Consider the following 18,854-nt stretch of genomic DNA (forward strand, 5'->3'; position numbering starts at 1 on the left):
TCTGAAGTGGAAGCTTGACCTGACGAAACATTTACCTGAATCAATTTTTCCTCCATTACCACCTCCATAGTTCCCCATCCCTCCTATCATGCCATATACCATCAATCTTAAAGGCTAAAAATTTGTTGAGATGTTCTCAGATCTGCATAAGATGGTCAACTTCTTAAACTGTTAAATATTTAGATCAAGAAGTTAGAGAAGGGTACCAGTATCCGTGTTCAGGTTGGTGAAAAATCCTGCAGGGGAGCTGCTATGCCTAGTGAGACTGGCATTATTTTTGTTGATGCCCACACCACCACCGGTCCTCATAAGGGGTATCGAATTTATCCCCGATGAACTAGCAGCAACAGCCTTAAATGTAGATACGCAACATGCCTTCACTCAAGGTGAAATTTTATCTTGGAAAGTTCGAAAAGTGAAGAAATAAACCACAATAAGTAATAATAGTGTTCCAAAAGAATAAGAAATTATTGGGGGTAATCTTGCAAAGAGATTTAATCACACACTTGAATGAATGAAGTTTTACTGATGATTTATCTTCTTCCTGGTTCTGCCTGATTTTTGTAAGATGCTCCACTTTTGCAAGATAGAAGTCCTTCTGTTGGGGCCACACATATATTACCAAGGACATAGGCTACTTCTTTCCTTACATCAAATGGTGCAGTTGAAAGGAGACGTGATAGCAATGGAACTGCTTCACTTGAATATAGTAATCTCTTGTGCTCAATGGAACCTGCAGCTATATTAGACAGCACCCATGCAACCTCCTAGAATAATAGATAACTTTGTTAGGAAGATATATATATACATATATCAGTTTTTCTTATTATGTTAGGAACCAAATATCCATCTGGATATTCTACTCTATACTTCCCTTTTCCAATCTGCTTGCATAATATGATAGAACACATATACTAACGATCTAACCAGCATAAATGCAAGAGCTACTATCCTTAACCAATGGATAACTGCCACACCAATGTTCCAGTGGGAAGGCAGGACACTGCAAGGTGGGTAGTTTATTTGGAAATCATGTATACAAATGGCTTATTATTGAGGATTTTGCTAGTTGATTAACTGAAAGTATTAGCTGCTGTAAGACTTAATTGCTTGAATTGTAAGGCTGAGACTTCAGGCTAGAACAACCATGAAGAAAGCATAAGGAAACTTCATCAAGGTACTTAAAAGTATAATATGACATTAAGTACTAAGAGAATGGACATAACATGGGTTTTTACATGTGTAAGTTCTGGAAAAATTAGTTTCAGAACTAAAGAACATGATAGTTTGTCCTGGAATTCAGTGAAAAGTAACAAAAATATTACTAGGAAGATTTGCCAATATCATACACCCACTTTTGCTGCTTGAAGTCCAAATTTTTAGTTGACTTCAGATATATTACAAGTTTTAGGTCTGTCTTCCTACAATGGTCCTTCGTTAGCTACAAACAACAATAGAGGAACAAAATGAACCATCCCCCTTATCAAGCTGCCTCGACGTTCCCCCAGGTCGATACCATATGTCCCATTAAATGTCTCATCTTATAACCCACTCTCTTCTAATTTTGCCAAATCGTCGATGATCCAGTCTCTGATCTTTAAACTTCCACAAGATGATCCATTCACATTATATGTAGTTCCCCTTATATAACTAAAACATAATAGGCCCATTGTATGCAATCAACAACTTTTCAGATAACATGTGAAATTCTACATATAACTAAAATCAGATCTACTCCCATTTCTTAGAATATGCAATTATCTACCAGAAGCTAACCCTACTAAAATCAGATCTACTCCCATTTCCTAGCAGGAGCATTAAAGAAGAATTGAAATAGTAGCTAAAAACTGGAATATTGAATAAGAAATCCGAGGTTTCAAAGCTGTAACTGAAGGCATTATAAAGTTTTAATAAAGTTACTTCTTTATTTGTATTATATGCATTTATTGACTTAAACTTACCTTTTATTTTTTTTAAATCTACAGGAAAGGCGTGCTAAAGCTTACAAAAGTTCAAGGCAGAAGAAGTTTTATCATCATATGGGTCCTAAAACTTATGAAGAGAAAAGAAAGGAGTGGATGTAAGAAAAAGATTATTACCCAAGCATGACCTCGTCATCAGGGGCAACTTCTGGCTCTACACTTACGACAAAGAACATTGATCGAGTTGATGATTGGTATTGTTCACTTCATAGTCGAGATGCAAGTGGGAGAAGAACCATTTCTAATCCGGGAACAAAGAAGATAGCGAAGCAGTGGTTAGTATTTATGGTCATTTCACTTAAATTTAGCTTTTTCAGTTTCCAACTAACCGTTTTCTTATGTGTTCTTTCTTTCACTAGCTTGGGTGGAGGAACAAAGAGGTTATAGGCGAGTTTGTTCCGTAAGCGAACAAGGATGCCTTATATATGGTACTAGGTAAGGACCATGATGGACGTGTGAAAGGCAAATGAGGGGTACGACTAGGCTTGAGAAAAGTTTATGGTGCAGAGTACTCCGCAACAAGATCAAGCTCAGTGTCTAATGCATCACAAGATATGGAGAGCAAAATGAAATCTGCAATAGAGGAGCTTGAGAAAAGGATGAAGAATCAATTCAGCGCCATCTTGGAGCACATGGGATTACCTAGTCTTGACTCGAGCTCAATGTCACTCCTGGGGACAAATTAAGCCAGCAAGATCCCGAGACACCTAGAGAGGTACTTGGTTCGATACCTAAACCTCTGCTACTTGACCCCCATGCCTGATATAGAGGTAAATGAAGAATTACTGTTTTTAGTTGCTTTTCCAACAAACTATATGATATATATTGTTAATGGTTGACTTAGCCAATTATGTTTTAAATAGGAGGAGACCCCTTGCAATCTTTTACTTCCCAAATCAGCAGATGGTGAGTTGGTTGTGGTCGCTTATGGTCGGGCACAACCACCGAGAGAGGGCCAGACATCACATTTGCTGCCGGTAAGTTCTTATTTTAGTGTGTCTTAGACACCATTATATGTGGATTTGAAGATTTCTCATTGCCGGTCCCTAGGCCAGAGTGGAGCTCACTGTTCTGAACGACGCGCAAGGTAGTTTTGTGATATGGCCATGTGCTTGGGTGCGATTTTCAGATAAGGTAAAATATGTGCTATATACTCCTAATGATTATTTCAACTATGTTCTTTTTGTGTAATGGTGTCTTTTCTTAAACAGGCTTTGAAGAAAAAAACAGAATCGGCCAAAAAAGTGAAGAATTTGGATGCGGACAAAGAGAGTTCGCAAGACAACCGATCAAAAGAGAATGAGGTGGACTCAAAAGCTAACAATAACAAGGCGGATTCACAACCTAAGAGTGTAGTTGTAGGTAAGATTTCATCTAAGGGCTCATCTCCTGATGTGAATCCAAAAGGAACTCCACTTGTGTGTGAAAAAGTGCTCCAGTCTCTTAGCAAGTCATGTTCTTGGCTACATGCTCGTGTTACCAACTTGCCTGATTCCTCCCCAATAAAGGTTGATTTGGAGAAATCTCAATTCCACTACTTAGATGACGATTCAGCTACTTGGGTATATAAAGTAGATATTCGTGAGTTCCTCTCCGGCGCGATGTTAAATGTATCTATATTACAAGTCTTCATGAGGTATCTAATAAAAATAACTACTTTTATATTTTGTTGGTTGTTGACGATTTTCAATCTAAATTAATTAAATCTTCTTTTAGTGCACTTTACGAAGATTTACTTGGATGTGATTCTGTTTCAAAAGTTGGGTGGTTATGTCCACAAGAGATTCGTGGTGACAATTGCTTGAAGAACCATGCTGAAGCGAATGAGTACGTTGAAAGGAGTATTACCGCATGTGTTCGATCTAAAGATAACTATATTATTGCCCCATACCTTGAAGAGTATGTTTTAGTACCTAGTTGATAATGTCTTTTCATAAATACTATTTTGGATAACTATTTGGTATACATATGATTGTCGAACTTAATTTTTTGTTGTAGTCCCATTGGATGCTCTTGGTAATATCTCCTTCAACTCACACAATATACCATTTTGATTCTATGCGTCAAGAACCACCCCGAGGCTTACTAATCAAAAGCATATTGAATAGGTATTGTTTTATTTTCATTTCCTTTTTGTTCTTTATTAACATCATAACATTGTAACTATTATAAAATGTGGTATTGTAGTGTGATGAAAAGATTACGTGGATGTGGTCCAAGAAGAGCCACACTTCCTCAATGGAAATCAGTGAAGGAAAGGATTTTGATTGTCCTATCTTTAAGTTATGTTTTCCCTAATTTTATTGATCGTCCTGTTGAGAATTATTTTTCGGAAAATAATTTTGAATTTAGTGCGCACAACAACAAGATGGAGTTGCTTGCGGCTATGACGTGATGAGGTTTATGTTCGATATACTTACTTGTTGCACGGAAGTCGATGATCTTGAGAAGGTTCGTAACATTCCGTACCCATATAAACTATGACTTAGTTTCATCATAATTAGTCCTTAAACAACTTATTAGACTAGAATCTATTACATGCTATGGTATGAAATAGATGAATTTGACCTAAAACCACCTTTACTTACACAAACTTGACTAGAACAATCAAATTAGAGTTGTAATCGTCCTAATACTCCTTAAACAACATATTAGATAAAATGTAACCTGATGAAATTACTTCCAGTGGTATGAAACTGATGAATTTGACCCAAAACAGCCGAAAACGGCCTTGAAACGGCCTTTACTTGCACAAACTTGACTAGGATGATCAAATTAGACTAGTAATCGTCCTAATAGTCCTTAAACAACATATGAGACCAGACTGCAACCTAAAATTACATGATATAGTACGAAATGGATGAATTTGACCCAAAAAGCCGAAAACGACCTTGAACGGCCTTTACTTGCACATACTTGACTAGGATGATCAAATTAGACTAGTAATCTCCTAATAGTCCTTAAACAACATATGAGACCAGAATGTAACCTAAAATTACTTGCATGGTACGAAATGGATGAATTTGCCCAAAACAGCCTAAAACGGCCTTGAAACAGCCTTTACTTGCACAAACTTGACTAGGATGATCAAATTAGACTAGTAATCGTCCTAATAGTCCTTAAAAACATATGAACCAGATGCAACCTAAAAATTACTTGCATGGTACGAAATGGATGAATTTGACCCAAAACAGCCTAAAACAGCCTTGAAAACATCCTTTACTTGCACAAACTTGACTAGGATGATCAAATTAGACTAGTAATTGTCCTAATAGTCCTTAAACAACATATGAGACCAGAATGCAACCTAAAATTACATGATATACTACGAAATGGATGAATTTGATCCAAAACAGCCAAAAACGGCCTTGAAAAGGCCTTTACTTGCACATACTTGACTAGGATGATCAAATTAGACTAGTAATCGTCCTAATAGTCCTTAAAAAACATATGAGACCAGAATGCAACCTGAAATTGCATGATATAGTACGAAATGGATGAATTTGACCCAAAACAGCGTAAAACGGCCTTGAAACTTGCACAAACTTGACTAGGATGATCAAATTAGACTAGTAATCGTCCTAATAGTCCTTAAACAACATATGAGACCAGACTGCAACCTAAAATTACATGATATAGTACGAAATGGATGAATTTGACCCAAAACAGCCGAAAACGACCTTGAAACGGCCTTTACTTGCACATACTTGACTAGGATGATCAAATTAGACTAGTAATCATCCTAATAGTCCTTAAACAACATATGAGACCAGAATGTAACCTAAAAATTACTTGCTATGGTACGAAATGGATGAATTTGTCCCCAAAACAGCCTAAAACGGCCTTGAAACAGCCTTTACTTGCACAAACTTGACTAGGATGATCAAATTAGACTAGTAATCGTCCTAATAGTCCTTAAAAAACATATGAAACCAGATGGCAACCTAAAATTACTTGCTATGGTACGAAATGGATGAATTTGACCCAAAACAGCCTAAAACAGCCTTGAAACATCCTTTACTTGCACAAACTTGACTAGGATGATCAAATTAGACTAGTAATTGTCCTAATAGTCCTTAAACAACATATGAGACCAGAATGCAACCTAAAATTACATGATATACTACGAAATGGATGAATTTGATCCAAAACAGCCAAAAACGGCCTTGAAAAGGCCTTTACTTGCACATACTTGACTAGGATGATCAAATTAGACTAGTAATCGTCCTAATAGTCCTTAAAAACATATGAGACCAGAATGCAACCTGAAATTGCATGATATAGTACGAAATGGATGAATTTGACCCAAAACAGCGTAAAACGGCCTTGAAACTTGCACAAACTTGACTAGGATGATCAAATAAGACTAGTAATCGTCCTAATAGTCCTTAAACAATATATGAGACCAGAATGCAACCTAAAATTACATGATATAGTACGAAATGGATGAATTTGACCCAAAACAGCCGAAAACGGCCTTGAAACGGCCTTTACTTGCACATACTTGACTAAGGATGATCAAATTAGACTAGTAATCATCATAAGGGTCCTTAAACAACATATTAGACCAGAATGTAACCTAAAATTACTTGCTATGGTATGAAATGGATGAATTTGACCCAAAACGGCTTAAATGGTCTAAAACGACCTTTACTTGCACAAACTTGACTAGAACGATCAAATTAGAATTTTTATCGTCCTAGTAGTCCTTATATTAGAAAACATATTAGATTAGAATGTAACCTAAAATTACATGATATGGTACGAAATGGATGAATTTGACATAAAACAGTTTTGAAATGGCCTTTACTTGCAGAAACTTGACTAGAACGATCAAATTATAGACTTGTAGTCGTCCTAGTAGTTCTTAAACAACATATAGAAAAGAATGTGACCAAAAATTTCATGCTATGGTATATTATATATATATATATATAATTGTATTTATTTGATCTTATTAATTATTAGGTTTACAACACACCAAGGGAGGAGTCATTTATTGTTGAGGAAATCAATGAATTCGAGACAAATTTGCTTCCTTCGTTACCGATTGTTGTCTATGAATTTAATTTCTAAATACGTTGTAAACGCGTACTTTAAATCTATGGTAATGTTTTATAACTCAATTCTACACTTTATATATATATAATAGTACGTATTTTAATTTTGAATGTTTCTTTGTTGGATTTTGAATTTCATGTGCACTTTTTTGTATCATTGTACATATTATGTTGGTGATATATGAAGGGCAAGAGGAGGTTAAGTATGGTGGTGAAAATGAGGTTGCAGGCGCTCTATTGTAAATTGTAATATACACTTTTAGGAAGGTAATAATACTAGCGCTGGTTTTAAAAAAAAAATACAACAAGTGCTTCGGTTGATTAATAACAATCGGAGCACATGAAGCACGAGTGCTTCGGTTGTCTCCTATCAACCGGAGCACTTGACCTAGTCTAAGCAATTAAACAGCATCAAGTGCTCCGGTTGTTAGTGCAACCGGAGCACTTGTAAAATTAAGTGCTCCGATTTTTAACCGGAGCACTTGAAAAATGCTCAAGTGCTCGTATGGGGTCTGCTACGGGTGAAATACGGAGCACTTGTAGCGTTTTTAACCTGAGCACTTGATGTTTTTTCCACTAGTGTATTTCTGGGGATAGTAGGGTAGGTTTTTTGAAACTTACATGGTAATATTTGGTTTAACTCAACAAAATCATCAAAAGACAAAGTTTTGGATTTTGAAGCTAAGAGATAGGAGTAAACAAGGAGTTGTTAACCTGACTACCAAGAAATATAATTAGTTATAATTAGTAAAGTGTTTACTTACCTCAACTACTATAAATTGAAGTCAGGGCCAAAATCCGTTTGATTGTAGTTGGAGGGAATCTTGTTATTTCTTTATTCAATAGAGGACTTTTATTTTGAGTAAACGGTAGTAGTTAATTAAAATTTGTTTAATTATTGCTTTCTTGATAAACATCGATTGAATCTTGCTTTATTATTCTTTTATTGTAGTTATCATGTCTCGTTCAAACAACCACAACACCCCCGGTTTTAATTTGTGATATTTACTCGAAAAAGACAAACTGAATGCACATAAGTTCCTAAAATGGGAAATGGCTGTGAGAATCATTCTCGGAGCCAAAGGAAGGGAAAATGTTATTGACAATCCTCTCCCTGAACCCCTGCAAGAAAATGCTACTATAGCTTGACAGAGAACAAGGGAAACTCTAGAGGTGGATTTTGTGCAAGTAACATGTCTGATGCTTTCTTGCACGCATGGAACCAGACTTTCAAAAGCATTTTAATGGTTTGGATATACCTACTCCATCCTCCGACAGCTGAAAACTATGTTTTAGAAGAATGCTAGATTGGAAAGGCTTGAAGCTCACTATAAGTTGCTGGAGTTTAAATTGGGAAACGGAAAACTCGTTGGTCCGCTTATGTTAAATATGATTCGAAATTTTCAGAGCATGGAAAAAATTGGGCTTACCCTGTAGAAATGGCAACTAATATTGTGATCAAATCATTGCGTGAAAATTTTTAAAACTTTCAGTTGAATTTTCACATGCAAGGAGGGGAGGCTACCTTGCAAGAGCTACATGGTATCCTAACTCAGGTTGAAAGGAGCTTGCCTACTGAACCTGAACATAAGGATGTTCTTATGGTTAGGAAGGACAAGCAATTCGAGAAGAAAGGGGCTCCTAATAAGAAGAACAAGGGCAAGGCTATTACCACTGATGATACTTCTAAGACAATAACCACTCCTAAGGCAAAAGTTGCAGCACTACATGAGTGTTACCATTACTACAAGATTGGTCATTGGAAGAGGAACTTCCCCAAGTATCTAGAGGATTAGAAAACTGGCGCTTCGACTTTAGGTATTTATGTTATAGAGATTAGCTTATCTACTTATACATCATGGGTATTTGCTACTTCATGTGGATCTGACATTATTTGTAATGTGCAGGCACTAAAAAGAAGTAGAACATTGAGCAAAGGAGAAGCGGACCTCTGCATGCGCAATGGAGCACGAGTTGCAGCTTTGGTTGTGGGAGATTGTAGTGTACTTTTGCCTTCTGGTTTAGTATTAGAAATCTATAATTGTTATTACGTTCCAACTATTACCAAGAATATTGTTTCAATTCCAGTTTTGCATTCAGAAGGTTTTTCATTTCAAATTAAATAAAGAATAATTGTTGTTCTGCTTATTTGAATGATTTATTCTATGTCGTCTCAGCCAAGTTATCAATGGTTTATATGTGCTAGACTTGGAAACCCAAATTTATAACATAGACAGTAAGAAACCTAAAGCAAATGATTCAAATCCTACATACCTATGACATTGTTGATTAGGCCACATAAGCTCAAAGCCTATTGAGAAGCTTCATAAAGATGGAATTCTCAAATCATTTATTTCGAATCATTTGATACTTATGAGTTTTGCTTGATGGGGAAAATGTCAAAGTCTCCTTTCACAGGTTCAAGTGAAAGGGCCAATGACCTTTTAGCCCTCATACATACGAATGTGTGTGGACCTATGAGTAATTTGGCTAGGGGAGGGTACAATTACTTCATTACATTTACAGATGATGTAAGCAGATTTGGATTTGTTTACCTCCTGCGACCTAAGTCGGAATCCTTTAAAAATTTTAAGGAATTCCATAATGAAGTACAAAACCAACTTGGGAAGAAATTTAAGGCACTGTGATCCGGTCGTGATGTTGAATATTTATCTCAATAATTTGGTGATCATTTGAAGGATTGTGGAATACTTTCACAATGGACTCCACCAAGAACACCACAGTTAAATGTCGTTTCTGAAAGAAAGAATCGAGCTCTACTTGATATGGTTTGATCCATGATGAGTCTTGTTGATCTTCCTATTTCATTATGGGGATTTGCGATTGAAACAGTGGCATTTACACTTAACAGAGGACCATCTAAAGCAGATTAAAAGACATCATATGAAATGTGGACTGGAAACATTCCAAAATTGTCTTTTCTAAGGACATGGGGTTGTGAAGCTAATGTAAAACGTTCACTTTCTGATAAGATTTCACCCAAATCTGATGAATGTCTCTTTGTGGGCTACCGAAAAGAGACTAAGGGATACTACTTCTACAACCAAAGCAAACATAAAGTGTTTGTTGCTCGTAATGGTATCTTTCTGGAAAAGGAGTTTATTTCCATAAAAACAACTGGGAGAAATGTATATCTCGAAGAAGTTCGAGATGAGAAACAAATGGATGAGGTTAACACCTCATCAGAGGCGGCCTACCATGAACTGCTCAGGAGGTGGTGCATTCAATTCAAGACCTCCTACCGTCCCACTTGGAGATACTCCATGTGAAGTCACTCAACCTAGTGAGGTAGAAACTTCTTCTGTTGTTCCCCAATATAGGTCTAGTAGGACCATCATTCCGTCAAAGAGATATATTGATATCCTTTTGACTGAAAGTTCTGAAATAAGGATTTTAGAATCAGAAGAACCTACTAGTCACAAAAAAGCTTTCGATAGTCAAGACTTCGAAAGATGGCTTGAGGCCATGAAATTTGAAATGGATTCAATGTCTGAAAATCAAGTATAGGACTTGGTTGATTTGCCTAATGGGGTACAACCCATTGGATGCAAATGGGTTTTCAAGTTGAAAAAAAAAAAACAAGGATGGAAACATTAGTGTTTTCAAAGCAAGGATGGTGGCGAAAGGTTTCAAACAAATTCATAGAATTGACTATGATGAAACGTTCTCACAAATAGTCATGCTGAAGTCCATTAGGATAATCCTTGCGATTGCTGCCTTTCATGACTATGAAATATGGTAGATGGATGTCAAAATCGCTTTCTTGAATGGGTTCTTGAAAGAGGATGTGTACATGACACAACCTCGAGGTTTTGAATTTCTAGAAAATCCAGGAAGGGTATGCAAGCTTAAGAAGTCCATTTATGGACTAAAGCAAGCATCAAGGAGTTCGAACCTCATATTTCATGAGGCAATCAATAAATTTGGCTTTCTCAGAAATGAAGAGGAATCTTGTGTGTGCAAGAAGTTAAGTGAGAGTAGTATTAATTTTCTTGTCTTATATGTGGATGACATACTTTTCATAGGAAATGATTAGACCATGCTTGAGTTAGTCAATGAATGGCTTAAAAATTATTTCTCTAATGGAAGACCTAGGAGAGGAAGAGTACATATTGGGAATAAAGATCTATATAGATAGGTCGAAAAGGTTGATTGGACTTAGTCAAGAGAATTATATTGATAAGGTTCATGTAAGTGTCAAGCTGTAAAACTACAAGAGAGGATGTGAAAGTAAGCAAGGTTCAAACTAAGGATAATATTGCAGATCCTCTGACTAAACCACTTGCTCAACCTAAGCATGAATGTCATAATAGGTCTATGGAGCAAAAGCATATGGGAGAATTGATTTCGGTTGTTTGCTTCATGTTTACAATTGTAATGACATTATTATGTTTTGGATGTTTATCAATAAAACTTCGTTTCTTTTATAGTTGTTTGGTTTAGTATTAAATAAAATGTCCAAATAATTTGTGTTTTCAAGTAGAATTATCGAAAAAGTTTTGATAATGGAACCCTATAAAGTGAACAAAAATCACAATTTATTATAAATCCCTAGTCTAAATCACTAAATTGGACATAAGTGATTTATTTAAGACTAGTATATAATTAATTGATAGCGCAATTTCATGGGCTATGGAGACATAGAAATGTGTAATTGATTATATGGATGTATAGTTGATACATTGAGACTTGACGTAATTAGATTCTAGAAGTAGAATCGAACTACTATATTTAGTGGATTCCTTAGACATGAGTATGTCTTAATAACCACAATATAATTAGTTTAACTTTGACATTGTTAAATGTAGCGTCGTAAAAGGATATTTTAAAGGCAGTGATGAGGTGGGCTAAGAATTGAGTGGGAGTTATGGTCATACAAGAGTGGATAAGTCCTCCTATTAAATAGGAATGGTGTCTTGGCCTCTTGCTGAGTGAGAACTGGAAAATTGAATGGTCATGCGGAATAAGATTAAAGAGTTAATCCTTATTATTTGAGCAGTTCGAACTCAACGATCAAGGAACATAAATTTGAGAATAACATTGTGTTATCAAATTTGACATTAAGTGACTTAAGGAATTTAATATTACACTCTTATCTTCGGACAAGTGGGAGATTGAAGAAATATGTCCTTAGATATCCTGACAATTACTAAATGTTAATAGGAGTTATATTATGATGATAATAAAGTTAATTATTTTAGCAATCGTATTTTCTTACTAGAGAATATATATGATTAATAGGACAATATGGAATGGGCCTATAACTAAAATAGATTTATCTTATGAGGTGAGACATTGTAGCACAAGTTGGACAAAGCAATCCAAATTCATTTAGGATTAGGTTTGGGCCGGTCCAAAGAAGAATAGGAGGAAAATTAGTTCTCATAACTAGCCTATGACTCTTCTATTATATATAGGATATAATATTAGCATTTAGGGGATCAACTCATTAATCAGTTTTTTTCACAAGAGAGAGAGAGTGTGTGAAACCCTAAAACTATTTCCTCTAAACCGGCACATATACCATCAAAAGCAAGAGATTTTCTTCTCTTCCATTCTAGCAAAGGTTGGTGTTCAACTGGTGCCCGTGGACTAAATAGAGGAGCGACACTTGGGGCTCTCCAATCTTCAAAGCTTGCATACAACAGGAAAATCACGCTACAAAAGTATGATATTTAATCTCTATTGAATTATTCATGTGTTTGATTATTTATTTTGCGATCCTATGATAGATGTTGGGAAATTGTTTCCTGAAATTTCGCTTTATGCATCTATATATTCTGACACAATGTTTGTACAATTTGTGAGATGTTTGCAATGTATATACTTTCTCTGTAACATAATAACTGCAAAAAATGGGTATTATTTATGAGGTATAAAATATTAATTTGTTGCAGTTATTATGTTACGGAGCAAGTAGTATGTTTGTGTTGCTGTTGTTGTAGCTTTAGATATATCTTGTTGAGCTTAATAAATTTACATACCCAAAAAAAAAAACTTCTTATGCCAACACCTTGGAAACTTGAATTATGTTATCAATGATCAGATTAGATATTTACTTCCTCCATTTTTTTTTTTTTTTTACTTAAAGAAATTAACACTTTTGCCAACACATATTTTGGATATTAATGTCTCTAAATATTTTTAAAAATAGTAAAAAAATTGGTATTATGAAAATAAATAATTCAAAGTAGTAATTATTCTGAAAAGACGTTAGAGCTGAAAAACTTTAAAGTTCGGATTACTTATTGCCATTAGGGAACAAGATTACAACTGACTTAAAAGAGTAGGAAAAAACTTTATCTACTCAGTGGGTCAACAACCCATTACTAATAGAAATAAATAAATAGTGGAATCCAACTCATCAGTTTTAATACTTTTTTAATGCTCTATTTCTAATGGGTTAACTACCCACCGGGTAGATGTAGCATTGCCTAAGAGAGTACGATTATGTTTCCGACAGTTCCTTTTCTGGCTGAGTAAGCATAGGGATCAGAGCCAACCATTGCAATAACTAAATGTAAGTAGTTGGGAATTAAGAACCAATACCTAGTTCCCACGTATGAAAAGCCATTAAAGACTTTAAATTAGACTGCCTTTCCTAATTAAATTTTCTTTTAAATAAGCTGGTTTCCCACCTAAAGTCACATGTAAATGTATCAAACTTAAAAGCAGTCCTTAAATGACAATTTTTTTGGAATGGTTTTCAACGCTTACATTGTAATATAAGTACAAATGTTATTAGTTATTAGTCACTCCATCCCATAGTATAGTGTTTATTTATTTTCGACACGATTTTTAATATGTAATTTTGACTTTTAATATTTTCAATTTCGTATTAATAAAAAATATAAAAATTTGATATCATGAAATTACATGTTGAGACGAATCTAACAAGATCACACATGAGTAGGCACTGTATTACCGAGGGAGTACTAAACACTCGCTGATAATTTAGATTTTTTTTCTTTTGATAATTTGTTGTTAGTTTTATTGCTGAAATGTTGATGTTATGAAATATGGCTAAAAGTTATGCTCTAACTGAATTCAATTGAACTGAACTGATTGCAACTGAACTGAAATGAATTGAACTGAACTGAAGTGATTGCAACTGAATTGAAATGAATTAAATTATAACTAATAAAAATGATAATTTGAGCTAAACTTAACTGAATTGAACTGAACTGAACTAATTGCAACTGAACTGAACTGAATTGAAGTGAATTAAACTGAACTGAATTGAAATGAAGTGAATTAAACTGAACTAAACTAATTGCAACTGAACTAAATTAACAATAAAATGGGGACAACGGGTCCTAAAAGCTATTAAAGATTCATGAAACAACACCTTTGCATAAACCTCAACAAACACAATTAAATCTAAGCTACAAAATCATCTAGCCCAAGAGGCCTTGTTTGGCTATAGAGTTTGCAGCAATGGTAGATTCTCCACCTTTGTAAATGAGAGAAATCTTTGAGTATAAGTTGAAAAAATTTCGGATGAAGTTTGTATGGAATTAAAGGTTCCACGTTCCGCAAATTCCCCATTACACCATTTGTTTGCATTTGTCGAATTCGACTCAATAATTATCTCAAATTAATTCACCGGATTAGAATGCAAATCAATAATTTTAAAAAATTGAGTATTGCTTGGGTATTACTTATAGTATAATACTTCTAGGACATTTGTTAACTTTGGGTATCCAATATTCCGCTAAAATTTTACTTTCCGAACAGTTTACATGATTCCACTTCGGCTACCTCATATTTGAACTTGATTTGAGTTTCTTTACCAAAATTTTAAACTTAGTTTCACTTTAGGAATCTAAGCTTAACACAGGTTCATTTTCTGTTTATCTTTAGTGATATGACAGTGACTATTTGTTGAGTTGATGTTAGCCTATCCAAATACCAAATAAACAACTAAAATAATTTTCAACACCAAAAAAATATTTGGATCAAGTGCAAATTCAGCTGGATTAATTAAAGGTAGATTGCACCACTATTTCCATCCTCATAGAAAAGAGATTTGTCTTATTTAAACGTCTATCAAATTCAACCATACAAATCATGTCTATGCTCAACAAAAACCATTACTAAAATCAACTATATTAATTTACTTCAAATAAAATTCTCATATTTTATTTTGTGATTCTCTCCCTCCATAATAATTTAAACACTTGCTTAGACACGTATATCAAGTAAATAAATTATTTTGTGGTTATCAAATATTATCTTCTTAATAATAAAATGTGATAGTAGTTAGTGGGGTATATCTTTTATTGCGGGAGAAAAAAATTAGAATGTTTTTATAGAGTGAGAAAAAATAAAGACCCAAATACTTTTTACGTTTGTGAAAAAGGTGTGCCAAAAAAGTAATAATTAAAGTGCAATCATGCAAAAAATAAAAATGTTTAAAATAATTTGAAATAAATAAAAATAGAAAGTGTTCAAACTATTTACGGAACAAAGATAGACTATAAATTGAGTTTTTTTTTTTTTTTGGAAACATGTCTTTGTTTAAGTACCTTCCCTTAGTTATCTATCTCTCCATCCCACCAAATCTCATAAGGAAAGAGAATCCTTTTATTCCCTCTTATCGTTAATGGGGTTCTTCGTCTTAGTACTTCTCTTCCCTTCCCTTTATTTCCTCTTCACTTCTAAATGGGTTGTATAGAGACACAAAAATTGCTACATACTAGGCTATGAATGCTTTAAACCCAATAATGACCGAAAATTAAGCACCAAATTATCCGCCCAGATCATGTTCCGAAACCAAAATTTGGGCCTCGACAACTATAAGTTCCTCGTCAAGACCGTTGTTCGTGCGGGCCTGGGAGAGGAAACCTACGCTCCGAGAAGCATCATCATGGGGCGCGAAGAAAGATCAACACTTGCTGACAGCCTAAATGAGATGGACGAATTTTTTCAAGATAGTAGAATTGGAAAACTCTTCTCCAACTCTAAAATTTCTCCTCAAGATATTGACGTGTTAGTCGTTAATGTGTCAATGTTTGCATCCACACCATCATTAGCCTCAAGGATTGTGAATCATTACAAGATGAGGGATGATGTTAAAGTTTGCAACCTTAGTGGAATGGGGTGTAGTGCTAGCCTAATTTCTCTAAGCGTTGTCCAAAATCATTTTAAAGTACAAAAAGATTGTTACGCGTTGATTGTAACATCCGAATCACTAAGCCCGAATTGGTATTCAGGTAATGATCGATCCATGATCTTATCCAACTCTCTTTTTAGGTCGGGTGGCAGTGCTATCCTCTTAACTAACAAGTGGTGTCTAAGGAAGAAGGCTATGTTGAAACTTAAATGTCTTGTACGAATGCATCATGGGTCTATAGATGAGTCCTATGAAAGTTGCATGCAGGTGGAGGATTCGGCAGGGAAGCTAGGGTTCCGCCTTTATAAAGGCCTCCCTAAAACTGCGACTCGATGTTTGGTTGATAATCTTAAGAATTTGGCTCCTAAAATCCTACCCATAAGAGAATTGGTTCGATTTGCAGTGGCAGTTACTGTCTGGAGATATATTTGGAAACCTATCAAGCATGGATGTAGTCGTACAAGGGAACAAAGTAATAGACCAACTATTAATTTTAAGATAGGGGTAAAACATTTTTGCTTTCATACTGGAGGAAAGGCCGTGATCGATGGTTTAAGAGAGAGCCTTAAGTTAGACGAGTACGATGTGGAGCCAGCAAGAATGACACTCCATCGATTTGGAAATACATCAGCGTGTAGCTTGTGGTATGTTTTGGGGTATATGGAGGCCAAAAAGAGGCTCAAAAGAGGGGATAAGGTGTTGATGATTGGTTTCGGATCAGGTTTTCAATGTAATAGTTGTTTGTGGGAAGTGGTAAGAGACTTAGACGGGGTTGACAATGTTTGGAGTGATTTCATCAGAGATTATCCTTCTAAGGGTTTAGCTAATCCTTACTTGGAGCAGCTTGGTTGGATCCATAATGAAGATGTTTCAACCTTCAAAATTCCAGAAGAATACAGGTCTAAAAAGATTGATTATCCTGGAAAAATTATTTGAATTATATACACGTACTACTATGGCCCGTATTTGAAAATGTAACACTTTACATTTGTTTTCCTTATTCAATACTTTGTAGTACTTATTAAAAACATATCACCTAATCTTAATGAAGGTGCTACTATGTAAAAGCTAAAATTGCTCTTGGTTGGAGGTTGGCGTCCTGATCTCATATTTTCATGTAATAAACAATAAGTTTGTCGCTCGTTTATTTTTCCATATGCATGCTTTAATGGTTAGAAATCATGTGGTGGTTTTACTGCATTGAATATGGATCACATATTGCAAGCACACCCACGTGAAGACTTGAAGAGTATGAATTTTTTTTAATAAATACTCCCTCCGTCCCAAATTATTTGCTACATTTGCTTTATCACAAAGACCAAGGAGGGAGTCCAATCCCAAATGGGATCTTGCCTGGAGAGCTCCAGTTCAACAAAGAATTCGAGTATTCCTTTGGTTATTGTTCCATGAACGTCTTCTTTGTAATTCAAATAGGGTGCTTCGCCATTTAGCTACTGACCCGAGATGTAAACGCTGCACTCTTAACAGTGACGAAACACTTCTCCACCTGTTTCGTGACTGTCCAGCAGCTCGGAGTCTTTGGGCTTCTCTAGGTGGGCCAACTCGATCCCCATCCTTCTATTCAGATTCGCTTCAGACTTGGTTGTGTACTAATCTAAACCCAGCAGGACCCCACAGCACCCCTGAATGGATTGTTTGTTTTGTGTTGACCCTTTGGTGGAATTGGAGATGGAGAAATAGCTTTATGTTTGGACGTATGGAGGACATTCCTGTGAATGCTAGCGCCTTCCTCTAGTCGCAACTCGCTTCAACTTGGCAGGCCCTTAGCCAAGACAATTCGGGCCTCCACCGGTCGGGACCATCTAGGGAAGTCTTCATCAGATGGATCAGCCCCCCTCCCCCTGGGTTACTTTAAACACAGATGGAGCATCGAAAGGTGCAGCTGGTCTAGCGGGAGGGGGAGGCCTGCTTCGGGACTGTCAAGGCTCCTTCCTCCGGGGTTTCGCGGCTAACTTTGGCTCTTGCTCAGCTTACCGAGCGGAACTTACTGCAGCAGCTATTGGACTTGAGATGGCCAAAGAGTTGGGAATTACTAAGCTCGAGCTTCAAATGGATAACAAGGCTTGTATTGAAGTCCTTCAAAATGCGTCGCATCATGGTGGTGAATGTGTGCATCTTCTAAATGCTTGTCGATCTCTTCTAGCTTCGAATGAATGGGAAGTCCGGTTATCTCATTGTTTTAGGGAAGGAAATAAAGTAGCCGATAGACTGTCTAATATTGGGGTTCTCCAAGAGGTGCATGTGACATTTTTTGCGGCTCCTCCTCCAGAAATCACCACACTCCTCCGCGAGGACATTATGGGAGTTACCACTCCTCGCTTTCTAGTTTAGTAGTTTATTTTCTGTACGGGGCTTGGCCCTCATTTGCATCAAAAAAAAAAGGAGGGAGTGGGGACCATTGCCATAACAAGAATTAACAAAAAAGCTAATAGGTAAATTGTGGGACCTATGTACTATATATGGAAATATTTACAAAAACCAAGGAGGGAGTGATGGCAAATTTGTAAATAAAGTGTGGGACCTATGTATTATATATGGAAATAGTTGCAAATATAGCAAATAAATTGGGACACACCTAAATGGTAAAAAGTAGCAAATAAATTGGGACGGAGGGAGTAGTTTTTAGGTTCAGGTAGTGAAGTCAAATTTGGTTAC

At 35.8% G+C, this 18,854-nt stretch overlaps 1 protein-coding gene and 1 long non-coding RNA gene across 2 annotated transcripts; both read left to right on the forward strand.

The window, feature by feature from the left end:
- The first annotated feature begins 2,983 nt into the window (after positions 1-2,983).
- On the forward strand, positions 2,984-3,899 carry LOC125498339 (uncharacterized). The gene is made up of 3 exons (XR_008969885.1): positions 2,984-3,116; positions 3,194-3,618; positions 3,699-3,899. It is a non-coding gene; the product is annotated as an uncharacterized LOC125498339 (long non-coding RNA).
- Positions 3,900-15,553: 11,654 nt separating this feature from the next.
- On the forward strand, positions 15,554-17,333 carry LOC104897138 (3-ketoacyl-CoA synthase 12). Its single transcript, XM_010683967.4, is given in 1 exon segment — positions 15,554-17,333. A coding segment is annotated over 1 exon segment (1,446 nt). The 5' UTR covers positions 15,554-15,668; the 3' UTR covers positions 17,115-17,333.
- Positions 17,334-18,854: the final 1,521 nt, after the last annotated feature.

The sequence above is a fragment of the Beta vulgaris genome, chromosome 6 (genome assembly GCF_026745355.1).
Source record: "Beta vulgaris subsp. vulgaris cultivar EL10 chromosome 6, EL10.2, whole genome shotgun sequence".
Taxonomy (NCBI): domain Eukaryota; kingdom Viridiplantae; phylum Streptophyta; class Magnoliopsida; order Caryophyllales; family Amaranthaceae; genus Beta; species Beta vulgaris.